This window comes from Siphateles boraxobius, unplaced genomic scaffold (genome assembly GCF_051911475.1).
Source record: "Siphateles boraxobius isolate OS27281-9 unplaced genomic scaffold, OSU_SipBor_1 12, whole genome shotgun sequence".
NCBI classification, from domain to species: Eukaryota; Metazoa; Chordata; class Actinopteri; order Cypriniformes; family Leuciscidae; genus Siphateles; species Siphateles boraxobius.
This window is the reverse complement of record NW_027508722.1, coordinates 27,911,344-27,938,711: the sequence shown is the minus strand read 5'-3', so window position 1 is coordinate 27,938,711 and position 27,368 is coordinate 27,911,344. Positions and strand designations below refer to the sequence as shown.

General features: G+C 40.9%; 1 protein-coding gene across 2 annotated transcripts in view; it reads left to right on the top strand.

The window, feature by feature from the left end:
• hivep3b (HIVEP zinc finger 3b) overlaps positions 1 to 13,924 on the top strand; it is a 79,504-nt gene extending 65,580 nt beyond the window's left edge. For both annotated transcript variants that reach the window (XM_077217836.1, XM_077217837.1), the window contains exons 2-7: positions 211 to 4,826; positions 5,007 to 5,158; positions 8,135 to 8,310; positions 8,436 to 8,537; positions 9,946 to 10,559; positions 12,226 to 13,924. In XM_077217836.1, the coding sequence (XP_077073951.1) occupies positions 648 to 4,826; positions 5,007 to 5,158; positions 8,135 to 8,310; positions 8,436 to 8,537; positions 9,946 to 10,559; positions 12,226 to 12,975 (5,973 nt within the window). In that variant the 5' untranslated portion in view covers positions 211 to 647 and the 3' untranslated portion in view covers positions 12,976 to 13,924. The remainder of the gene's footprint in view (positions 1 to 210; positions 4,827 to 5,006; positions 5,159 to 8,134; positions 8,311 to 8,435; positions 8,538 to 9,945; positions 10,560 to 12,225) is intronic.
• The last annotated feature ends 13,444 nt before the right edge of the window (positions 13,925 to 27,368 follow it).

Below are 27,368 nucleotides of genomic sequence, written 5' to 3'. Positions count from 1 at the left end.
AAAAAGTATGTTTCCAGTATTCTTTCCTTAGAAGTTTAGGATCAATAATATGGAGATATGATTTGCAAATGAATCAGTCTTTGCAGAAATCGTTTAAAAATTTGTAGCAGTAGTTGTTAGCTTAGCTTAGCACTTTTGTATACAGTAGCTTACTCTATACTGTTTATTATAACAACTAACCACTTATTTTATGTTTCTGTGCCTCTGCAGGGCTAGTGAATTTCTAGCATGTGACAAGCTGAAGACGGGAGACAAATAGGTCTTGAATAATTATTAATGTGTCAGCAGAGAAAGTGCCTCAAAAGCATCTTGAGACATTCTTTGTCAAGCCCTATTGCCAGGCATCAGCCCAAAAGACACATAATGATGAATTTCACCAAGGCTGTTTGTGAAAAGGAGAGGAGACATTTAGCACACAACCAGCACTCACATTTATGGCGGCTGCATACTGACACTGCTTAATTATGCCTTTGTCAATTAAAACACTATCCGGTCTCTTACATTAATTATGGCATAATACAATTAGCCCCCTAAAGCGAGTGTAAAGACTTTTTCCTATCGGAAGAGTATTGATGCAATGATGTTTATCAGATTGTTGCTCAAAGTAGCATTCCCATAGCATCCTTGAGGCCTCCTCCCCACATCCTATGGAGGCAGAGGAAAAGCAGTCGACTGATGTGGAGCGGTCTGGTGGGCAACAGCAGCCATCGTCAGAGTCTCTTTTAGCAGCACAGCTGCCTCATTTGCAGCAACAAGCTACCTCGCAATCTGTCCATGGATCAAATGTTCGCCTTCAACACAGGCAGCCAAAACGCTTTGAAATGCTCCAAAGGCAGAAGCAGCAGCATCAGTCACAGGCGAGTGGGTTATCTTGGCAGCTTTCAGAAGTACCTGGTCCTTCACGAAGCAGCTGTACTGCCCTGGAAGAACCATCTCCCCAGATTCATAATGTTCATCAAACTCAATCTCTGCCTAGTGTTGAAGTACAGGAAGGCACCCCATGTAGACGAGAACGTAAACCCCAAAAACCAGGGAAATATGTGTGCACATACTGTGGCCGTCCTTGTGCAAAGCCTAGCGTCCTCCAAAAGCACATCCGATCCCACACAGGAGAGAGACCCTATCCATGTGTTCCATGTGGCTTCTCCTTTAAGACCAAAAGCAACCTGTATAAACACCGCAAATCTCATGCGCATCGAATAAAAGCAGGCCTGTCCTCAAGTCGTGAAGAGACCAATTTTATTGAGCCAGAAGGTGGAGCATTGGGAGATTATCAAGAAGAGGGTACAGAAGGAGAGAGTACAGGTTCTGAGGATGAGACAGGGCAACACCAACCATCTACCTCACTTGGTAGGCCAACTCTGAAAAAAAGTTGCAAAGTGGAACTGTCATTCATAGAAGAGGGTCCCCAATCTGAGGATTCACAGGCAGTCAAGCAAAGGCTAGCAATGAGGCTAAGCGAGAGGAAGCGAGCTCCCAGAACATCTTCAGATGAAACCCGATCCTCACTGGGTCCTGGAAGTAAGGGGAGTACAGAATCTGGCTATTTTTCTAGTTCTGGTAGTGCTGAGCTCTCCCAAGTGAGCCCGCCAAATGCCAGTGCTAAAACATATGCTGAGATAATTTTAGGAAAGTATGGACGACTAGGACAACAACAAAGAATTCCACATCAACAACTGCAATTATCGTCATCTTCAGGTCAACAGGAAAAATCAATCCCTTTCCCTGTTCCTAAGACACAAGTCATTGAGCATATAACCAAGCTAATCACTATAAATGAAGCTGTGGTGGATACAAGTGAAATTGATAGTGTCAAACCAAGACGTTCCTCACTCTCTAGAAGAAGTAGCATTGAGTCAGTCAAGTTCTCTTCACCCAAGGAACCCTGTGTTAAAGTGGATGCCCCAGGCTCTTGTGGCTCTGCTGTTCAACTTATTCCTGGTAGTTTTGCTGGTGAATTACCTGGCTCATACTTGGCTCAAACAGAAACTTTGGCTGGTCAGAGCTCCAGTGCTCTTCTCTATAGGAGTCAATCAGTGCCATCATCGGGTAATACTTCAGATACACCTTCACACAACTTTCATCTCAGTCATTCTTTTGATGATCAGCAGGCCATAGCAGCTGAAATGAGGATTGGGTCACATCAACGAATGTTAAGACGCCAACCTGCTATTGAGGTGGCAGTTGGGGTGGACCTCATTATAGACAATGCAGATCCTTCTAGTTTGAAAGAAACAGAATCAGGAAAGCAGCAAGAGAAGGAATTCCACCTTTATGAGAGTGAAATGTCTGATGCTCGCTTGAAGCATGACTCACATGACGCAGAACACAGATTAGCATGCATGAGTAAATTTCCACATGGCCTGTGTGAGAAAGGCAGTTCTTTTATTGAGAATCAGCCACAGATTATGAGCTACAAGTTCAAAGCCATGGCCATGGCTGTGCGCAAGAGGAAAAAAAAAGAGGAAAGTCTTGAGGAAGACCCTCCCAGTCCTGGTCCAACAGCTGTCTCCTTTAGTTCCCAGCCTCCATTGATGCTAGGCAGTATTGATAATCAGGGCGCACCTTGTGGTCTTTCACAGAGTGAACTTGAACGGAGGAGTCAATGGAAAGAAATTTCTGTTATCCAGCATACCAGATCCTTTGAAAAACAGGAAAACATCTCAATGGCAAATCAGGAAGCAGAGCCAGAGCATGATCCATCACAGGTGCCAAAACCAACATTCACATCACGGTTAATCCGTCAACCCAACATTCAAGTGCCAGAAATTCTGGTTACAGAGGAGCCAGATACAGAGACAGTCTCTCAACCAGTGAACATGTACATCTTAAAAGAACCAGAGAAGGTGGAAGAATTCCAGTGGCCTCAGCGTAGCCAAAGTCTGTCTCAGCTCCCTGCAGAGAAGCTACCGCCAAAGAAGAAGCGCCTCCGTTTGGCCGAGGCAACCCAATCATCAGGAGAATCTAGCTTTGAGTCAGTATCCTTGCCACATAGCCCAAGCCAAGAGAGCAATATTACCCATGCCTCCAGTCGATCTGCATCCTTTGAGGAATCAGGAAGGCCAGACTCTGAGATACAAAGTGGTACCTGGAGCTCCCAAGGGTCTCACATGCTGACCGTTCCATCAAGTCTCTATCAGCACCATCATTCTCACAGAGAGATGCGCCGTTCAACATCTGAACAAGCATCTGCAAGTCCTTCATATCCTGCACATGTAGAAGAAACAAGAAGTAAGTCATTTGACTATGGCTCCCTCTCTCTTGAGCGTACTTCTGCTACTTGGAAGGAGAGAAGGAAATGCCTCTTGGTGAAGCACGGAACCCTTGGTGAGCCTGACCAGGAGGAGCAATCTACTAAACCTGGTGTCTCAGCTGTTTGCCAGTCCTACCCAATTCATCCTCCATTCACAATCACAGAGCATAGAATGAGAGGCAGGACCTCTAGGCTTAGCTCGGAGCATATTGGGAAGACCTTGCAGCTTTTTCAATCTCCTCCACCAGCCGTTTTCCCCCTACAAGCAAACCCTGATTTTTGTTCCCCAAGTCAGCATACAAGATTCCTACCAGTCACTACAGCAATTTCTGCGGTTGTTTCCACCCAGATGTTTCAGCAAGCTTTCCTTCACAGTGAGGCACCTCTGCTACATCCAAGACCCATAGAGTATGTAGAACACCTTGGACTACCCCTTCAGCCACTCACCACTTTTTTCCCACTACAATCAAGTGATGTTGATTATGATGTGTGCTTTCCCATGCCAGGTGGTCTGACTATTCAGGTCCCCTCAGGGCCTCTTTTCAGGGAGTCTAGCTCATCACCTTCCTCCTTGCATATTCACGGTCATTATCAACAGCAGCTAGCCATTCGCCACAGTCCCCATCCTGTGATTGCTCCTTGCCTTCAACAGCTTGTGCCAGTGGTGTCTCTTGTTGTGCCTGTGCGCTTACAGACTCAAATTCCCACCTATGCTAGTGCCATGTATACAACCATCTCACAAATTTTAGCCACAACGCAACATCCAGTCTGCTGCACAGCTATGGTCGTCATGGGTAAGCTAGAGGAAGACAAGCTTCAGAGATCTTACCTTAGGCTCCCCTCACCCATCCCCAAAAACTATATTCCCTTGCCGCTGCCTCCTGAGCATGGAGCAGGAACTTCTTCTGATGACTGCTCTGGGCAGCTCGTTGCTGGAGGAAGTAAGCGAATGCTGTCACCTGCAGGTAGTCTAGAACTCAGTTTAGAGTCACAGCGGCACCAAAAACGGGTGAAAGAGGAGGAGGAGGAGGAGAAAGAAGATGATGACAATGAAGATGATGATGATAACAAATTTAACAAGAAATCTCAGCAGGTGTGTCAGGGAAAAAATAAGCAGAGGCTAACCATGGAGACAGCAGGGAGGGAAAATGATCCAAGAGAAGTAATAGAAACTGAAAAGTTTAGCAAGCAGGACTTAACCCAGAAAACTGAAAACATAAAGGAGGAGGGAAGGAAAGAGGCAGGACACCGGTACACTTCAAGGGTAACAAGTCCTGAAAGCTCTGTGGAACCCTCTTTTCCCAGTTTGCATACAACTACATCCGTCAGCTGGTGCTATCTGAATTATACAAAGCCCACTCCATCTACACATAGAAATTCAACTTCTGTCTATTCGTCATGGAGTGTAAGCATGCATAACCCCAATATACCTGGCTTGTCCACCAAAATATTACTTTCTCTGCTGCGCTCCAAACAGAAACATAGTGCTGAGACATACACTATGGCTACAGCTCCAACACCAACGGCTGACAAGCTGATTCCTACTGACAGCAAAACGACCAATGCGTCAGAGGTAAACATCACTGTAATATTTCATTTCAACATATAAAAAAAATATCAGTGATACAATTATATACAAAAAATTATGTTGAAAGTTTGAAAGTAAATGCATTTTGATATCTAGCATGTTTTTGTAAGTGGTGTGTTGATGTACTACAGTGTTGGTAAATTAGCCTGTCTGTCTGGAGTGTAGGTATGTGCCTCTCCACCCAACACACCCGTCAAAGTAAAAGAGGAACCACCAAATGAAAGAGGGGAAAAGGATAAGAAGAGTGCTGATGACGTGCCCGCTGCCTCGACACAAAGTGAGGCAGCTCGAAATCGTATTTGCATTTTTGAAGGCGGGTGAGTAAATTCTAAAGAGTTATTTTGCAACTGTAGCTGTCCAGTTAAGATACAGTAGTTAAGAGTTACATGTAGTTAAGCTAAATTATGAACTACCAGCAATAACATATTACATAAATAACAATGAATAATTTTGTCATGCTACACTCATGCTCACTGGAAGAAATAGCTTGATATTGGAAGTGCACTATTTGAAAATATTTAATCTTGTTGGGCACTCTTGTTGGTTTCCACCCTAGTGAGGATTGTTAAATATATATAACAATATATAAATACCTCAGGTTAAAGAGTACTAATAGTGCAGTTTGTTCATGATCTTCCCCGCCATGACATTGCATTTTTGTTAGTGCCAATTATAGCACAGTTGCCTCTCAGCTTGAGCTTTTCTGTTTGTTATTTGCTGTGTGAGAGACAAAGACATGGTATTACAGCTGAGACTATGAACCATTAGGGACTTCATTTATCCTGCCTTGTTCAGTTGTCTGCTGAATTCACACCTTTCTCAAAGGTATGCATTTGGATGGAGTGTATAGAGAGAAAGAGTGCCGATAACTTAGTAGATCTGCAGATTGATTTTTGAAGTCGGATGCTCATTAGTGTTGTACCAACTATATCTGCATAGCACAGTTAAAACAACATTTTTTACCTTGAATGACTAGAATAACTAATTGAAATTGTTGTTTACATTAGAAACACTACTTAACACTAAAAAAAAAATTTTTTAAGGTCATTTGTAATTATTTCAGATTCCAATGATGTCAGATAGTGTAAATAAGAGAGATTTTGCAATGTATAGATAGCTTTTTTTATGATACCGGTGAGTTTTGTGAGTTCATGTACTTGTGCTGTATTGCAACATCAAAGTGAAAACTTGCAGTGATAACTTCATTTGATGTATAATTGGATGAGATAATTAAAGTACCACATGAAATAAATGTTAATGTAAATGAATAAACATTATAATAAATAAACATTAATAAGTAAACAAATACACATGTAAAATAATAAACATTAATACTCATGTGTACATTATTGAGGGAAATAATCAACAAGGATTTTTGTCACAGATTTTTGATTTTTGAAAGTAGCCCTAGATTGTAGTACATGATTTCAATATCATTTTTAGTATAAAAATGAAAGGACCGCTGATTGATGGATGAATAGATAATGAACAGGACAGCTGACCTGTAAACATCAAAAGCTTTGGATTCATTAGCTGGGTCTCTTGCATTCATCTGCTTATGCAGGGCTCTCAATGTGGTTGAGTGCTTAAACTGCGGCAACTACTCACCACAGCCTGCATTTTTATCCTTGCTTCCTTTGTCTCTCTCACTGCCTTTATTTTGCTCATACGGTTCTTCCGCCTTGCACACCCACGCTCTCCCTAATCACATCAGACTCTGCACTCTCTCACACACACACTCCATTTTGTCTCCAAAACTTTTCACATCCTTCAGCACCCTTTTGTCTTTGCACCTCTCATAAAAGTATTTGTTGTTTGCTTTCTTCCTCATTAGTAGAACACAATGCTACTGAAGGACAAACAAAGGCACCAGTTTTTCTGTAGTCACCAGCCCCCTTTCAAAGATACCTTTCTAAAAATAGTCGGTAGGTTTACCTATCACGAATAGTGATAGGTAAAAAAGCCTTTAATGGTGTCACTCTGATTGCATTTGCTGTATCCTGAATGAATGCTGGGTCCTATAAAATGGAGCGTATTAGATTTTTTAAATTTATTTGTTATATACCTAGAGACCGATGTTTAGCAAGTGGTTTTCTCTCCACCACTCCATGCATTTTTACATTTTTCATGAAAGCCTACAGACATTTTTCAAAATGCATATGCTGTCTACCCAAATGCATCCCATTCTGCTGCTATAAAGCTTATAAAGCAGATGAGGACTCATACTCTATCAGTCAGTAATGCAATTTTACCTTAATATGTTCTCTCTGACTGCAATGTTAAAATTTTATTTTTATGTTTGATATTTGACTCACAATAAAAAATAAATAAATGTAAATTTTATAATATTTAAAATTATATTTTAATTTAAATATTTTTTTTATTTTTTTTGTAATACTTTGTTTTTATATATTTATTATAAATTTTACATTTATGTTACAAATAAATTATAATGTATTTATTTTTAAATATAGTATACATCAAGTATATTTGGTGATTACGACCATTCCTATTATATCACCTAAAAGGGGTTTATTTTGCAATACTAACTGACTGACAGTTTACAGCTTATTAAATGGCTGCTTATACCAAATAAATAAATATATAAACTTTAACCTAATCTAAGATAATAAGATGATGTGAAATTAGGATTTATGTTTCCTCTAGAAGAATAGTCCAACATAAAAAAACAGCCTAGCAACAAGACAAACACTGCAACAAAAATATACTAATAATAAAATAAAATATACTAATAATAATCTTTCATCTCTCTGTTTCTGGTTCTAGCTTAATTTACTTTTAATAGCTATGTTTTATTAATTCCTGATTGTTATTAAATAAATAATAATGTCCTTTGTTTAAATAAATACAATTGAAATCTCATGTGCAGTACATTTGTTTATTGTGTAAACCATGTAAGAGACCTACAGTAAATGCTTAATATGGAGTTTATGTATTTTTAAATATGGCCAGTTTTAGTTCTCCGACCTCAATTGGAATTGTCTTGCCAGTAAAAAACACCTAGTTTGAGCCAACGAGTGAATTATTTTAGACCATCGGTGGACTAACAAGTGCTTAAAATATATACTGTCAGTCCATACCTCTTATAAAGAGGGATTCATTGTTTTGGAAATTCATGAGGATCCTGCCAAAGTAAAGATTATCTTTATATTGTTCGTCATCTTGAATGTTAACCTTTTAAATAATTTATCTATTATTTTTATTTACCTCTCTGTCTGTCTGTCTGTCTGTCTGTCTGTCTGTCTGTCTGTCTCTCTCTTTCACCTGAGCAGGTACAAGTCAAATGAGGACTACGTGTATGTTCGGGGTAGGGGAAGAGGGAAATACGTGTGTGGGGAATGTGGGATTCGCTGCAAGAAGCCCAGCATGCTAAAAAAGCACATTCGCACTCATACAGATGTCCGTCCCTACGTCTGTAAGCATTGCAACTTTGCCTTTAAAACCAAAGGTAGGCACGTATCTCTTTCAAACTCCTACTTTCCCGTACCCATCGTTTTAATCACAAAATTCTTGTATTCATGTTTGTACATCATTTTTGTATTCTGTGTCAATGAGACTACCTTTTCCTCGAAGGGAACCTTACCAAACACATGAAGTCCAAGGCCCACGGTAAGAAATGCCTGGAGATAGGTGTGTCCGAATCATCAGTGGATGAGCTGGAGACTGAGGAAGCAGGTAGGGTTGCCAAAAAGAGTTGTAGTTTGATGGACAGTGGGTGTGTGAACTGCAGTTTGATCATTCAAACCATCTTCCACGTTTCTCAATAAGGATTCCTTACATTACATGAGTGAGAAATTATTATAAACATTCAGGCATGGTTTATTGTGTTACAACACATACATATGAAGTACATGGATATAATGCTTCACACATTAAAAATGTAAATGGCTTGTGTTAATAGCGCAGTATACGTTTCAAACCCTTAGATTGCTTTCCCTTTTGGTGACAGACTTCTAGAATTTGTTCTACCAGATCTATGTATTTTGAAGCTATGTTTTTATTATTATTATTATTATTATTATATTTGCTTCATTGGTGCAAAAGTGATGTCAACCTTTCAGTGCAACCTCTCTCTCTCTCTCTCTCACTCTCACTCTCTCACTCACTCACTCACTCACACACACACTTACTCTCACTCTCACTTCGTCACTTTCTTGACATTTCTCATTCTTAGTACATCTAAGAGCTCCAAGGACGTTTCACTCAGTTCCATTCACTAGATTTCAAATGTAGCTGATGAATGAAACACAACTCAAAACAGATGCAGGGCTTTGAGTCACAAATCACAATTGTTTTCTGTAGCTGTTTAATGAACAAGTGAACACAATAAAACCACATTTACTATACATTCAGACAAATGTCAACTATATAATGATGTCTTTTAACCAATGGGTTGAATTGTGTTCTCGGGGATAAGGGAATTTTTCATTAATGTCAAGTTGGTAAAAGTTACCTCATGCCTTTTTAAATGTTTAATATTACCATTCAAAAGTTTGGGGTCAGTAAGATATATATATATATATATATATATATATATAATTTATTTATTTTTTAAAGTAATTAATACCTTTTTTCTGCAAGATTGTATTAAATTGATCAAAAGTAACTTTAAAGACATTTATAATGTAATATAAAAGATTTCCATTTCAAACAAAAAAAAATTCACAAAGATATTAAGCAGCACAACTGTTTTCAACTTGAAAAATAAATTCTTGAGCACCAAATCCACATATTAGAAGGATTTCTGAAGGATCATTCACACTAAAGACTGAAATAATGTCTGCTGAAATCATAGGAATAAATTACACATTCAACATATTTAACTATATTACTTAATTTTTACTGTATTTTTGTCTTTTAAAAAATATAAAAAATCGTACAAATGACAAACTTTTGAATGGTGGTGTACATGTCTATACAAAAATTCATTAAAAAAATTAATCTAACCTTAAAAATATTCACTGGAATAAAATTTGTGACAACTAGCCCCGGTCTCCCCTTAAGTTAATTTTTGAGTTTGTATATAGCTATTTTTTTGTGTTGACTCCTTTGCTAAATGAACGCATCCATTTCTGTCCAACAGGGTGCAGTGAGGAGCAAGTGTGTGATTCAGAAGACCAGGAGGGGCACCAATTCTCTGATGTTGAAGATTCTGAAGCAGAAGATGATGAGGATGAGGAAGAGGAGTTCTCTTCCCACGATGAACCATCTTCAGCCTGTTCCACTGATACTCGTCAATCCATAGGTGACCTCTCTGAAAGTGGCCAAGGCTCACAGACTGAGTCCTCTGACCCTAAAGCAAAAGAGGAATACTCTTCACCCCACAGGCCTTGGCCTGGCATGCGAGCCACGTCTCCAGGCAGCAAGAGGGCGTTGTTTTCTCGCAAGGGCTGGGAGGTTTCCCCGAGGACCTTCTCCCCTAGCAGTGAGGGCTCTCCTCTTAGAAGCCTGTCTCCCAGGCTTAAACTGTCCTCACCTAGCCGTCACCTCTCTCCCTCCCCAGAGAGGGGCCCTTCACCCATCAGAGCCCTCTCCCCTCTCAGGCCCCTCTCACCTCTGCGGCCAGTATCCCCTGCGCGGTACAGGAGTGCCAGAGCTCTATGCTCTCTTACGCCTCTAAAGCCCCAGCATCGACAGCACGGATCTCCCGCAGGGCTCCTTTGGGAGCCTGGCTCACCAGCTACTGAGGGTCTAAAGGTGGGTGAAGTGACAGTTTTAAACAAGGCCATGATTTTTTTTCAATCCAGGCTCAATGGAAAAAAACTTGCCTTTGTCAATATTTCTGCAAAATAGTATTATATTTATTACTCGCGCATTCTTCGGCACTTTCAAAGTGGAATGTCCGGTGAGTGCACTAAAAGTTTTTTCAGAAACAGATGAGCGTGAATGTGGCCACATTTTATTATGTTGGTTGTAATTATTGCGGCAGTTAGGAAATGAAAGGTCAATGCTCTGTCCTGTGTGAAAATAATGTGCTATACTACCTATGTTACTAAACCCTACCAAACAAAGGCAAACTTGAGATAAAAGCACTCAAGTTTTTTTTCTTCTTTTTTTTTTTTTAAACCGATGAACGTTAATGTGGCAAAGTTTTATTACATTGGTTCAGTTGTACGTACCACGGAAGTTCGGAAATGAAAGGTCAGTGCTTGAAAATAGTGTACCACCTACTATACGTAACTAAACCCTACCTAGCAAAGGCAAACGTAAGATATAAAAGCATTTGCTAAACCATCCATGCCATTTTAGCTTTGAGCTCTGTTATTGTGACTTGTTTCATGTGACTGGTAACAGAGTGTTCCATATCCCAAGTACCAGCTGAGCTACAGAGCAAGTTCCACAAGTCAGAAAAGACATACATATGTAGCTAGTTATGTTATGCAAAATCAAAATGTATTAGTTTAGAAATCATTCACTATGGTAAAAATGTTTGAGGTCATAAAATAAAGTATGTTGGGTAAGGAACTGCATGAAAATAAGTGTTTATTAATCGATAATTGTGTAAAATGAAAGAAAAGTGGTGCCGTTGTGTTTTACTGCCATTAGTGTACATTTTCACTGGTAATGCATTGATTGCAGTGGATTAGGTATATGTTAAAGGTAGTATATGCTTTTGGAGTTGTGCAAAAATGTACGTTTTTCTAATAGGCATATGTTGTTGTTTATTGTCTTTAGCTTAAGAATAGCGGTGTCAGTGAGTTGTTCTGTTCGTTGACAGAAGTCTTTTTGATTTTGTCACCAACAACAAAAAGAAAATGATGATGATGATAGTTAAACAATTTTAAAGCTGTTAAATTAAATAAATATATATATATATATATATATATATATATATATATATATATATATATATATATATATATATATATATACGGTTGAGGAAAATCTTCTAAAAAAACAAAACAAAACAATGCACTAACAATGTTTTTAAAGAAGAATACAAATAAATGAATCCGGTCCAACCCAGTCAAAATGTCTATGTGATGTAAATGCGTTCTTTCCATAACAATGCACTACATTAACGCACAGAAAATTATTATTTAAAACAAAGAATTCCACACATTGTATTACTCTTTCACAATAGTATACTCATAATGTTATTTCAGATGTTCTCTTTTTCTACAAGGACTTGTTTAATTTAAAATGTTTATATGAAATATTTGAATCTTTCGTTTAATTTGACACATTCTCGTCACTAAAAAAGTTATTTTCGTAGACTAAAATTAGATGCCATTTTAGAGTAAAACTTAATATGACATGACAAAATGTTCATAAAAAGACAAAAACTCTGACAAAAGCAGTGTAAAAATGAACTGTCATTGAGAATGGAAGTTTGATTGCAATGCCATGTCTCCCCCTACAGGACAAGCCTGCTACTCAGCCAACTCAACAGGAGCGTATGCCCCCAGATCCTATCCTACGCTTCTCTCCAAGCGAGCCTTTCCCTCCTACTCCTTTGACACCACGGACAGTGGACCGCATGTTTAGCCACCTTCCTTTACACTCCCAAGATCAAGCCCGCATGCCCTATCACATGATTCCCATTGGGGGCATCCAAATGGTGCAGCTTAGACCCCGGTCACGCCCTAAACTGGAACGACAGTCATCCTCCACCCCTTCGCCCACCTCTCCCAAAGAGGACTCCCCTTTTTCTCTCGCAAGGAGGGATTATCCATGGATTTCACTTCCAGAAACCAGTCTGCAAAGAACTCTGGCGGACAGCAGGACAAAAAGCCAAGATGAGGGAGCCAATCGGTCTGACCTGTCTCGTCCCAGTACAAGCTCGACGTTACCCAAACTCCCCCCTTTACAGCAAGGTATAGGGGAGCAACTGACAACAAAGGTCAGAAAGCAATATTGTGACTTGAGCTCCGCCACAAAGACTCGCACCTTCATTCCCGAAACATCCAGAAAAGCTGCGGCACACAGCGATGAAGAAGCCGAGAGGATCTCGCAGGGGGAAGGAGCGAGTTCCTCCCGTGAAACCAGACAGCTGTGCGAGACAGAAAAGCCTATAGCGCCGCCACTTAGGGGACGTGGCTCTTTTTCAGAAGGATGTTCAGGATCTGCCAGTGCTCCTCAGAGCCAGGAAGGTGATCCAGATAGCACTTAAAAGCATCTGTGCACAATGTTGAAATGCTTTCTACTGCTAATACTACTATCGTTTTGTTTTGTAATGCGCTTATTTTTTATATACAACATTTTCAATACTATTGGTAACTTGGTAAATGTTTGTTCTGCAATATTCAAGATTGTAATATGATGCACTTTTTTTTGTTGGAAAAAATATTTCTGTAAATCGATTACGTCTGTCCTTCCTGTATCTTAATTGACATTGCAATCTTAATATATCTATTTGAATATGTATATGTAAAAAAACAAAAAAACTTGTACTTGTAAAACATTAAGTATAGATATGAATACATTTCTAAGTGACCAAGATGAAAACTTATATCGAGAGTAATTCCAATATTTCGTCTCTTGTCCAGTATTGCGCAAATTCGAGTGATGTGTGCCTTTTTCTGTCCAGATTTACTGCTTGAAGTGTCAAAGATGAAAGGCTGTGAATTCTTTTTATGAATATAGATTTTTGTTTTTGTTTCAAATGATCTGGTATTTGCAGAAGCGGGAAGATTTTCTTTGTATATGAGGGTAAACGAGACAAGAGGCGAAGGTTTCGGTGAAGAGCCTTGCAGGGAAATTGCACTGAAGTCATATTTTTTTATAATACAAGTGATTAATTGATTAGATAAATTGTCTCTGTACAGATAGAAAGTCTATGGTCCATATTTATTGCCATGTGAAAAAATGAAAATGCCTATGTTTTGTTTACTTTAGTTTTCAAAGGGATTTCTATTGTCATTTGTATTATTCTTTACACTTTTTTTTTCTTAATAGTTACTTTTTTTAGTTATGACCTCAAGACTTGAAATTAAGAAACTGGGCAGGCTTTCAGTGAAGTCGGTCAATGGCCGAGGTTCAGGATGGACCAAATGCCCTCCAAATTTGTCTCAGAGATTTTGCATTTCTGAACCAATAAAAGTAGACCAGGAATTACTAAATCTGCTTATGATGGTGTCCAGTGATTTGCGACCAGCAGATGGTGCAGTCTGTCCTTTCATATGACTTTCATTCTGTTTTCTAGTTATCCCACAGGGACCTGAGCAGGTGGACTTATGTGAGCTGTGTTTGAGGCATTCAAGGCCTGTTCAAAATAACATGTTATATAGTTTCCAGGAGAAATAAAATTGCTGTGTTGAGTCGATTATCTGGGATTCCTCAAGAATTTCTATTCGCAAGCGAAAAATATTTGAGCCTGATATGTGGCAGTTTGTCCAAAGCTAATTCAGAAGTGTCATAAGGTTTTTTTAGTTCATTATTCTTAAGACTTTAATACTTGCTTTGTGTCTGTGACAGACCTTAAAGCTATTCTCTAATTTCATCAAATGCTTTATTTAAAATGATTCAGGTACAATTTGTTTGCATAAACATCGGACAAAAAAAGTGAAATATTTAGTCATTTACAAGTAATTATATATAGCCCAATCTTATATTAGATAATTACTCACACTACCCTCATTGTATATAATTTTATAATATATTATTATATAATATAAAACAAGGGTAACACTTTACAATAAGGTGCCATAATGCATTAACAACCATGCGTTAAAGGACCCTTGTGCCATGTCCGCCAAAAAATCAATTCATACTCCACATTCCATACCAGATGGGGGCAGTATTGTGACGGAAGGACGCAAGGAATGAAAATGAAGACGGAGGTATCGAATGAAAGCTTTTTTTATACATTGGAACCGATTGGAACAACCGCGGTGCTACCATTGTGGGTGCCACCCATTTTAGGTCCGGGCCCGCCCATTTTGACCCAGGCCTATAGTGAGTAGTGAGTGCTTTTCATTCTAGCAGTTCATCCAATAAGCAGCCCGAGGAAAGCGTTGAGTGAAAGCTTCTCAACCAATCAGCGGATTCTACCCCACGTGTGGGTTAAGGGGGTCGCATACCGGACGAGAAGTGCTCTTTAAAATTCGAACACTAGGGTACACACAACGGCGGCGCCAAATTCGTTATGTGTCTGCGGCGTCCAGCAACGGCTCATGACCTTGTTCAAAATCCTGCCGCGCCGCAGAGCGCCATTTGTTTTATATTAAATTTAAATGTATTTGTCTCAAATCGTCGTTAATGTATACTGACTTCACCCTGTGCTGCAATATACATTTAGTTTTATATTCATTTACAGAAATCACCTGCTTGAATGAAAATTGCTGATGTTATCGGATTTTCAGCTGATATTCTCAATTCATTCAGTTAATGGACGCTCTGAGGACGTGTGTCCAGACTGCAAAGTCAGCAACGATTGTATTTAACTTAATTGTACAGTAGAATCATAACATAGTACAGACATTATCTTAATTCCATAATGTCCTTAAACATCACAGTATTTCTGGCCATAAACTGAGAAAGTGCGCATCCAGTGTGCGATACCTCGAGTTGTCCTAGACGCGACGCGGCACAGCGCTGCGCTTCTTGTCCAGTGGGCGACCCCCCAGGCTAACGTTAGCCTACTGCACTGAGCTGAGGACAGCGACACAAGAGCCACACAGGTAGGCTACTGAGTCGCTGTCCTCAGTGCCGCAGAAAAGCACTGAAACGGAGATGAAGGGGGACCCGTTTTTTTTCTTTTCTTATTTTTTTTCTTATTTTAACTGGCCCATCTAGTTTTCTGGAGGCCCACCTACAATCAAATTCCTGGCGCCGCTAGTGCATTGGAATACTTGATCACTTGTGCGTCACTTCACAGCGTCATCAGCAGCACTCAAAGGATCTGCCCTTATGTTGTTGAAGTTTGTTTATTTAAGAAATTCATAATGAATAATAATGAAGCAAGATACCCTGTTGAAATATGTGAGATGTGTGGTTTATATAAACTGCAAAGGTACACTGTAAATTAAAAAGATTGTGACCGATGTGAAGGGGGAGGAGAATGTATACGAGCATTGTACACGTTTAGTCAATAAAACACTTCCGCATAGGATACACCCGTGTATCCTCGCTCATAACTCCTCTGAAAGCCTCCTCACTCCTCGATCCTCGACTCCTCGCGGTGCAATTAGAGAATTGAGATGTCCTTCAAGATGGCTGTGCTTGATTGGTTTCCGGGTCACAGGATGGAGGACAGAAGAGCGAGGAGACGAGGAGGGATATTGAGAAGCACCCATAGTCTCTATGCTCCGCCCCTACCTTCACAACGACCCTAGAGCCATAGCCAAAGCCGACCCAACTCCTAATAGAGGACGTTTTGACTCCAGAGGAACGTTGGTTGATGTCAAGTGATTTTTAAATATGACATCTTCAAGCTACTCCCCTTCACCTTTACCAGTGAATATGTTCATATTCGTTTTGTTCATATTACATTTTTATTGTTAGTTTGAATTACATTAATTTGACAGACAGCATTCGCTGATGTTGACCAAGCTAGCGCCATTCAGAGCTGCCAACTCTCACGAATTCACCGTGAGACACACACAATCGACACTTTTCACACGCTCTCAGTCACGCCACACATCAATTTTGTCACGCACAGAAAAATCGCAAAGCAAAGAGGACAAAGAGACCGACAGACTTGACAGAGTAGGTTAACCTAGTTATGATATAAAAAAATCTCAGCTCTCAGATTCTGTCAGATTTATTACGCAATTCAAACAATAAATACTGTTTTGGCACACGACAGATCCCTAGCGCACGTGAACCGATCATCTCTACTAGCTAATAGTAAAAAAACATGAACACTGTTGAAAGATACAGTAGGCTATAACTTACCAAAATGTATTCCTCATACATAATATCGACCAATCTTTTTTTTTAATCAGCGTGCAGAGGTCAATAACATAGCTGGAGAACAAATATGTCAGATTTAGCTCAGGAAAGCAATTTAATAAACATAATATAATTAGCTAATGTTACAGCTTGGTAGAGGAGGGCTCTGGTGGATAACCGGATCGGATCTGTGGGTAGAGCTAACTATCAAACACATCAGGTTCAAGTACGCCCACAAGCCGTGCAAGTTATTCGTGTATTGCAGTTTGGCTGGTGGTTATGTTGCCAGCATACCGTCTCCCATGGCCGAAACTGGTATTATGACACCTGTCGGGCTGTGGCTAGTAATTTAGCATGCTAATTCAGGTTGATATCTCTGCAGCACTATAACTTGTCATTTTTTTAATGACATCATCGCCCTTATTTCTTCTCATTCTTTTGATGCGTGTAGCTCATTTTTTGGATATTTTTACCTCAATTCTTACACATGGCACCTTTAACTTACAATAAGCAATACATTGTTTAAAGTATTTATTCATCTTTGTTAGTTTATAAAAATACAACTATTCAATGTTAGTCCATTAAATAATATTAACATACAACTTTTGATTATAATAATGTGTTAGTAAATGGCGAAATCAACAATAAATAAGATTAATAAATGCTTTAGAAGTATTTTTCATTGTTAGTTCGTTAACTAATGTAGATGAGTAATGTTAACAAATGAAACCTTATTTTAAAGTGTTACCATAAAATTATATATCATTCAAAGTATTAATTAATATATATATAGTCATTATTTTAATAATAGATTGTTTATTTGTTTGTTTATTTAGTAAAACACATTTTTTGCAAATGATAATTGGTTCTATGGATAAGTATTTACTGAGGATCAGACAATGAACCAGCAATGTTCTAGGAATTTTTCCATCTCCCAACCTGATGTTCAATTCTGGTTATCTCAGTTGAGAAATGCAATGGAAACAATGATCTTGAGCTCAGTGAAATAATCCCGACAGGATGCCTTTGTGTAATTGTCATGCCCATGTCATAAGCCATAAATGTAATTAGTAAAATCATAAATCGATGGAAATCTACAGGTTAAATGGGTCAAATGATTAAAATTTGAATCTGGTTCAACCCCGGTGCAGTTAGTGCCATCTCAGTATCTTTATTGACCTTATCGCTATCACTTTCTCTTGAATACAATCTGGACTAAACATTAACCCATCCCACTTAGTGATGCATGGCACAACACTTTACTTTATTTTCAGTCTCTGTATTAGCGACAGCCTGTCTGACACTCAGGATTATCTTTATGCAACAGGATATAGGCACAAAGCTATATATGCAGGTGTGGTTCTTACACAAGTTTTTAATAATTTTAGTTTTTCATAAAATAAGTAAAAACCAGTCAATTTGTTAACAGAAAGTTACTTTATATATAGAAAAACTGCTTTGTTTGCGAATTTATTCATTTTTTTTACTATAATTATCAGAATGCTGTAATATATATATATATATATATATATATATAGTCACGGGGTGAAGAATCACACGACAAGGGGAGCTCATGCAAAGTGCCCAAGAGTGGATTTATTTACAACATAAAAAAAATAAAATAAAAAAAACCCGGTGAAGTGCGTTGCCTCTTCCTCGTAGTGCAGCGAGTCTGAGCTGTGCTTCTTGGAGGCTGAGCTGTGCTTCTTGGAGGCTGAGTGGTCAACTGCTGCTTTCTGGAGAAAGATAGAGTACAGGCATTAACGTTCTGTCTCGTGCAGAGATCTCTCTCTCTTTGACAAAGTCCATGTGGCTTATGTAGCTGTTTGCTTGTTGAGGCATCAAAAGCAGTAACTCCGCCTTTGGGTGGGTGGGGAGTTACCCCTGACAGACCTGCAAAAGCTGCCCAAATCCGAGAGAGGCCATCAGCATTGGCGTTTGCGGCTCCCGCCCAATGGCGCACAACAAAGTGGAAGTCCTGGAGCGCGAGGAACCATCGGGTTAACCTGGCATTGGTGTCCTTGGCTCAGACCATCCACTGAAGGGGAGCGTGATCCGTGACCAGTGTGAACTCTCGGCCGAGGAGGTAATACTGCAGCTCCAAGACGGCCCACTTGACAGCCAGGGCCTCCTTCACCGCGGCATAGTTTTTCTCAGCTGGGGTCAGCTTTCTGCTGATATACAAAACAGGGTGTTCCTCACCTTCTTTGATCTGTGACAGGACGGCTCCCAATCCCGTATCGGATGCATCTGTCTGCAACAGGAAGGGGCAGCTAAAGTCCGGTGCTCGGAGTACCGGTTCCGAGGTGAGGGCCGTCTTAATGTTTCGGAACGCTTCCTCCTTTTCTGCCGTCCAGTGAACCTTCTCCGGCTTTCCCTTTCTAGTCAGGTCTGTCAGAGGGGCGGCTAAGGAGGAGAAGTTAGGGATGAAGCAGCGATAATACCCCGCCAACCTCAAGAACGCTTGTACCTGGGTCTTTGTTTCGGGTCTTGGGGCTGAATGGATTGCCTCTACGTTTTTCTCTTGCGGTCGGATGAGACCCCTACCGACCTGGAAATTTTCATGGGTTAGCGGTGAGCCCAGCCTTCCGGAGCTCTGACAGCACCCTCCGCAGACGGTCCAGGTGGTCTTCCCAGGTCTCGGAATGGACCACGACGTCATCGATGTAGGCGGTGGCGTAGGCCTGGTGGGGTCGTGGTAAGATGTCCATCATTCTCTGGAACGTGGCCGGTGCCATGTGAAGGCCAAAGGGTAGGGTCCGGTACTGCCAGTGGCCACTACGGGTGGAAAAAGCAGTTTTAGGCTTTGCATTTTCAGAGAGCGGTAACTGCCAGTAGCCCTTGGTAAGATCCAGTGTTGAGATGTACCGGGCCCTTCCCAACCGGTCCAGTAGCTCATCGACCCTAGGCAAGGGGTAACCATCGAATTCAGAGACCTCGTTGAGGCGACGGAAGTCTTGCAAAAGCCGAGGCTGCCGTCAGGCTTCGGGGCCATCATGATCGGGGTGGACCATGGGCTGCGTGAAGGTTCTATCACCTCTAACTTCAGCATTTGTTGCACTACCTCCTCAATAGCCTGCCGACAGGCCTCAGGGACACGGTAGGGCCGCTGCCTGACGATGACTCCCGGAGGCGTGCGGATGTCGTGCTGCAGGACGGTGGTCTGCCCGGGAAGAGAAGAGAATACGTCAGAGAACTGATCAATTAGGTGTTGCAGCTCCCCCTTCTGGGCAGCCGAAAGATGGGGGTTGACGTCTACCACCACAGGGTCAGAGGTGGCGAGGGTGGCGAGCTGGTCTCTAGTCCCAACCCATTTTTTTAGGAGGTTGGCGTGGTACAGCTGCTCGGCTCGTCTCCTTCCCGGCTGCCGCACACGGTAGGTAACCGGTCCAATTCTTTCTACCACCGTGTAGGGGCCCTGCCATGTCGCCAGGAATTTGCAGGCAGCGTTGGGGACTAGGACCATTACCTGATCTCCGGGCTGGAACTCTTGTGGTTGGGTGGCCCGGTTGTAGTGGCGCTTTTGGGCCTGCTGCGCTTTCACCATATGCTCCCTTACCAGTGGCATGACTCGATCGATTTCTCCCTCATCTGTTTCACATGGTCCACCACGGAGCGATGGGCTGCAGGCTGTTGCTCCCAGGCTTCTTTTGCTACATCCAGGAGGCCGTCTGGGTTGTCGGCCGAAAAGGAGCTTAACAGGGTGAAGCCCGTTGAGGCCTGGGGAACTTTGCGGATTCCAAAAAGGACATAGGGTATCATGAGGTCCCAGTCGCGTTTGTCCTCCACGACCACCCGTCTCAGCATCTGCTTTAGGGTCTGGTTACACCGTTCCACCAAGCCATCAGTCTGGGGATGGTAGACGGTCCTCCTCAACTGTTTCACCCGCAGCATGCTGCAAAGGCTAGCCATTAGCCGGGACATAAAGGGGGTACCCTGGTCAGTCAGGATCTCTGCTGGGATGCCGACTCGGCCGGAGAGCAGGAAGAGCTCCTGAGTGATGGCTTTGGCAGTGGCATTTCTGAGGGGGACTGCTTCTGGATACCGGGTGGCGTAGTCGACGATCACCAGGATGTGTTCATGTCCCCGGGCAGACTTAGGCTGTGGCCCCACAAGGTCCATCCCGATGCGCTCAAAGGGCACCTTGATTATGGGCAGAGGAATCAACGGAGTGGGGGGTGGAGTCCTGGGTGACGGGGCCAAGCCTGGCCAGTGGAAGCGGTCGTGGATCTGCTGAACGGTGTTAGCGGCCCCCAGATGTCCCGCCATGGGGTGTGAATGTGCGAGTTCTAGCACGGTCTCCGTCCTTGTGCGTGGCACGACTAACAACGCTTTCTCTTCTCCCCTTCGCTGAGCGACACAATAGACCAGGCCATTCTGGACAATGAAGTGTGGGAAAGGATGGGGGCCAGGCTGAGCTTCTTTGCCCTCGATGACGCGGACTTGGCTCTAACAGTGTTTCAGCCTGTCATCCCCACGTTGTTCCTTGGCGAATGAGCCCCCTCACCTGTTGGAACACATCATAAATAGGGTTAGGATTTTGGGAGGGGGACTCACCGTCTCTTCCACTGTGCGAGGCCAGGAGGACGGGGCGCTGATGAGGTCCCCGAGTCAGCCTCGGTCTTTGGCGGCTTTTTCTACGGCTGGCAGGCAGCGTCAAGGCGGCCATCAGGCAGTCAAACCCGGGCCAGTCTCTCCCAAGCAGAACGGGAACCGGCAGATCCTTCATCACTCCTACCTCCACCGGCCAGGTCCCAGGGCCAGCTGAGATGGTCACTCTGCGAGCTGGTACTTGTCGGGTATCTCCGTGGACACAGGTTATAGGGAGGGAGGCGGAAGACTCCGATCGGGGGGACAGAATGTTCGAGTGGACCAGGCTTACCGCACAGCCGGAATCCAGGATGGCCCGAACCGGCTTACCGTTGATCTGGACATCGGCTTCCGGGGCTCCAATTGGTAGATTGTTATGAACAATGCAGCCAGCGAGCCAAATTTGGGCCGGAGGCGAAGAGGCCGCCGTTGGCATGGGCTCGTCCCGCGGTGAGGGAACCGCTGGCCTGTCTACTTGTCCCTGAGTGCTCTTTAGCGTGCGTTGCTCGAGGTTCAGCCTTCAAGGAAAGGGCGTCGTTGGCTCCCCAGCCTCTCACTGTAGGTCAGCATCTGCCAGTTCGATGGCTTCAACAGCTTCCAGGGTGGTGGTTGGGTTTCTCATCCCGACCGCCTGTCGGTGTGAACGGGGAAGAGCACGAAGCAGACGGTCAATGACAACGCGTTCCGCCACTTGACTGGCCGTTGGATCCCCCTCCAGCAGCCAGTGCTGCGCGAACCGCGTGAGTTCAGTGGCCTGGGGACGGGCCGGTCGACGGGGCTTATACTTCCAATCGAAGAAGTATTGAGCAGCGCATACTGGAGACAAACCCAGGCGGGCCAGAATTTCCCGCTTTACTTCGTCGTAGCGCTGGGCGGTGGCGGCGGGGATAGAAAAGTATGTGCGCTGCGCTTCACCAGTTAGGAGAGGGGCCAATACCTGTGCCCAATCCTCGCGCTGCCAACCTTCAGTGGTGGCTGTGACCTCAAACATCTGTAGGTACGCTTCTATGTCATCGTGGGGGGTCATCTTTGGTAACAACTTGGCGGCTTGAGTTCAGGGGTCCGGCAGTGGGACGCGTTGAGCGGCATGCATTGCTGCGAATTGCCTCTCGCTCTCATCCTAGCGGGTGGCGAGATTCTCAACAATACGTTGCTGGCGGATGCTAACCTCGGTGAGCCGGTTGAGAAGTTCCTCCATGTCGGGGTTGGATCACTCGCCTATGGCAGAACCTGAGAGGGACGACAAAAAAAACAAAAATAAATAAATAAATAAATAAAGCAATGAGACGTGCAGAAGCTCGTTTGTCTTCTTTCTTCATTCTCCTGCCTGCATTCTCCACAAAATGTCACGGGGTGAAGAATCACACGACAAGGGGAGCTCATGCAAAGTGGATTTATTTACAACATGAAGAAAAAAACAAAGAAAAACCCGGTTAAGTGCGTTGCCTCTTCATCGTAGTGCAGCGAGTCTGAGCTGTGCTTCTTGGAGTCTGAGTTGTGCTTCTTGGAGGCTGACGGGGCTTCTTGGAGGCTGAGTGGTCAGCTGCTGCTTTCTGGAGAAAGATAGAGTACAGGCATTTAACGTTCTGTCTCGTGCAGAGATCTCTCTCTCTTCGACGAAGTCCATGTGGCTTATGTAGCTGTTTGCTTGATGGGGCACGGCTGGGGCCGATCAGCCTGTGACGAGGGCATGCAGGTGTTCCTCGTCTGTTTCCAGGGCGACGCTGATGAACCCTCAGGGTGCTCGTCACAATATATATATATGATTATTATTATTATATTATAATGACAGTCTCTTATTGTTTCACATCTTATTTTTTTGTCTACGCTGTTACACTTCATACACACACACACACACACACACACACACACACACACACACACACACACACACACACACATATATATATATATATATATATATATATGTATATGTGTACACACACACATATATATATATATATATATACACACTGTATGTACACACACACACACACACATATGTGTGTATGTATGTGTATGTACTGTATGTATATAAAACCAACGAACATGAAGAAACGACTTGAAGGTAAAATAGTCAGTATCGTTTACGGAGGGAGTATGGAAAGTGTAGAACAGAGCTAAATGTGCATGGACAGGTCGAAGGGTTGAGAAAGATTGTAATTAAAGACAAACAAAGGTGTTTATGGGAGGAGGGGACAAAGACACTCTAACAGCATTTAAGTGCTGGTACTACACCTCCCTCCACACTGCCAGTCTGGTGTGCTTGTGTGTGTTTATGAGGAAGTACCTGCTGTTTTCAGGTTAATTTGCTTCTACTTTTTCAATAAAACTGATTATTTGGTAGCATGAATGCACTGAACAGGAAGTTCAAGTGCAAATGGATTTTTTGAATCAATAAATGTTTTTATTATTTTGTTTTCATGTGAAGCAGTATCAATAGCTTTGACATAAAATATTGTATACATTAGATATCACTTTTTATTAGTCACTGAAACTTTTTCGCATTCGTTTCATAAATATATTTAATCATTAATCATTATACATCCTGATATGTTGTAAGTATTTTTTAACCTGTTTACTTAGCAGTGCCGAAACCTTTAAGCTGTGCAAGTGTTACTGTCACTGACACTGTTTACAGGTTAAATATTACACATATTAGTTAAACGCAGTAGATTCTGTATATTTGTATATCCACTACCATTCAAAAGTTTGGGGTCATTAAGATTATATATATATATATATATATATATATATCACTATATTTCTATTTTATTCAGCAAGGATGCATTAAACAGATTTAAACGTGACAGAAAAGACTTTTACATTTTATTTCCAATTAATGCTGTTCTTTTCAATTAATCAAAGAATCCACAAAAATATTCAGCACACCCGTTTTAAACACTGATAATAATCATAAATATTTCATGAGCCTCAAATCGTCATATTATAATGAATTCTGAAGGATCATGTGACACTGAAGACTAGAGTAATGATGCTGAAAATTCTGCTTTGCCATCACAAGAATAAATTACATTTTACAAAATTATTATAATAGAAATGAATTGCAATAATATTTCATAATATTTCTCTTTTTATTGTATTTTGATCAAATAAATGCAGCCTTGCTTTAATAATTAAGAAACTTCTTTCAAAAACATTTTAAAAAATCTTACCGACCGCAAACTTTTGAATGGCATATTCATCAAATATGTAAATAAGTTAAAGATAGTGTAGTCATTTTCCCTTAATGCCTAACTACATATTATCAAGCTCATTACATGGCTATACTTGAGATTAAATTGATTACATGAGAAGAAAAAGACTGAAAAATGCGAGAGAGACAGTGCATCCTTATGGACATTTTTGTCCTTTTCAGTTTTGTTTTTTGATCACTTTGCCTGTGTTATTGCTAACTGCATAAAATTTGGCACAGGTGTGTGTTTTTATTGGAGTTTTACTATTTCACCACCATTTTCTTAAAAAAATCTTTTTTGCACTAGCTACACAAAATACTCCCACTCAGCGCCTTTTGGACAAAAATGTCCCCATTGAAACACATTAAAACTGCAATTTTTAATCCCAGGGCCATTTAACTTTTAAAATGATGCAATATTTGTTAAGAGGCTTTCATTCTGTTGACAAGGCTTCAAAATTTAAATTTTTACTATTTTTTATTTGATGGTGCCATTTTTCCAGGTTTGGCCTATAAAACAAATATCGCTTTATTCCTGTTTTCTGCTTCTGCATATTATAGAGCCAGTTGGATACATTTTGCAACGATAATTGTGTGGGTGTGTTGGTATGGATGTCAGAGTGTGGTTTGTATGTGTGTAATAAAAAAAAATGTGTGTGTATATGTGTTTGTGTGCTTGTAATATTTGAGAGAGAAAAACTCAATTGCAAATCTAAAATCCAATCACTGTGTGCACCAGTGGAGTTTTGCTGGCACCCAATGGGGAAAATGTGTTACTGCGCCCAAACAAACTCTTACCGAAAGCTCATTTTTTGAGATATCATCCTCAAATTTGGAACACAATTTATTTAGATGTATTGCTTTTATTTTCTTGCCGTTTTAGAGTTCAACTTGATATATAAAATATATATTTTGTATAAAATAATTTTCATAAATAATTTTCATAAACTTATACATATATAACTTTTGTTTTGGATTTACTTATTACAATTATTTTTACTTCAGCAATAATCTGCCAAGGGTCATCTTTAAAATGATACCAAACTTAAGTTTGTGCTCCCAAGCTTCACATATTTATGACAGTTTTTAAACACGGACATTTTTGTCCTCTGTGTACCTATGTGTAACTTTTTTAATTGATGCACAGGGGTTAAACTAGCACACCTTTCTAAGAAATCACTTAAGCTGTGATTTTAATGTTTAAAATATATATATTTTTAATAATTTGAGTTAATAAATAATATTTGACTGCAATACCGTGACTGGCCAATCACAATGAAGTATTCCAAAGAGCTGTGCACTAAAATGTTCATATTCTGTGTTAAGCACTCTTGCTTAGTTCTTCAAGGATGGTAAAGAAGCTAAAAATGTAACTAAAAGTGTCTTTTATCACAGTTCACTTCGCTCCACCCCTCTGAGCAGCTCTCTGATGAACATAAGCTGAAGGAAGAGACCGAAAAGAACATGATAGGATTTTGGAGGGATGAGCACATTTCTTCTGTCTGTGGAATGCAGAGGAATGTGTTCTATAACTCTGCAGTGACTTCCTCCATAGTGTCGCACATTCTTTCATCCATCTGCAGAAGATATGATTTGGCAGCGCTGAGAAGAAAACTTTCAGCATATGTCTGCTAAAGCTTATTTCTTGCTCATAAATAACAAATATGCGGCCAAAAAAAAAAAGGATGCAAATGAGCTCAAATTTATGCATGCGGGAAAAAAGTGACCCAAGTTTTTAAGTCCATTTTTAGAACTGTCAGCTATAAAAGTGATTTAAAGTTTTCTGTCCATTGCAATACGAAATATTCGCAGTTCATAAAATCTTTCCATCTGAGTGTGGGATAGTATGCAATCTGTACGTCCAGCACTGATTAATTCAATAAGATTTGCATATTGATATTACTATCAGCACAAGGGACTTTTCTATGCAGCGATGAGAGAGGTGCTTTAGCAAACTCACATCTCTGTTTTATGATACAAATGATAAAACATGCTAATCAAAGTATGTGGTGAGATGATGTTATGATGCATTTGCATCAGCCACAATGACTGGTGACTCTCCATACACATGTGCTGGAAAAAGTGCTGTCAATGGACAATGTGAGCACATCCCACACTAGGGGGCTGCATTTGCAAACTCGGTCCGATACCTGTGTCTTATCTTTGCCCGGGTCACGGTAAACCATCACGGAAACCCACAGCGTATCTACTGACGAATATTGCTCATCCTCATTTCCCGTAAGGCAGATTTCTTTGACAGTGCAGTTGCACTCAATTGTTTTTAAGTTCAACATTTATGGTTATTCATACAATGGGATGCAGCTTAAATAGTGATTTAAAGAGGGGAGGGTGTGTGTATGTGTGTGTGTATTTATATATATATATATTTATATATATATATATGACTATATTTTATCCTGGACAGTTATTATCTGAAAAAAATGAAAAATAAATAAAAGCTAACTGAAATAAAATATAGCAAAACTTAAACGTATTTAATTATTTATTATTTTCATTTGTTTAAACTTGAAGTAAAATGAAACAAAAACTGAAATAAAAATGAATAAAAACTATATAGACATTTTAACAACTAATACAAGTGACACACACACACACACACACACACACACACACACACGCACGCACGCACGCACACACACACACACATATATAATTTTATTAAAATTATCATTTCAAATAAGAAAGCCTTACATTTTCTTTTTATTTATTCATTTGGTGGATGCTTGTATCAAATTTGTCTTACTGCGCTTTCAATTTTTATAAAAATGTATTTTTATTCAGTTTTATCAGACCATGCATTCCCTGGGAATGATCCTTACTGAACTGTAATATTATATATTATTAAATGTCAATGTTATTTTAGC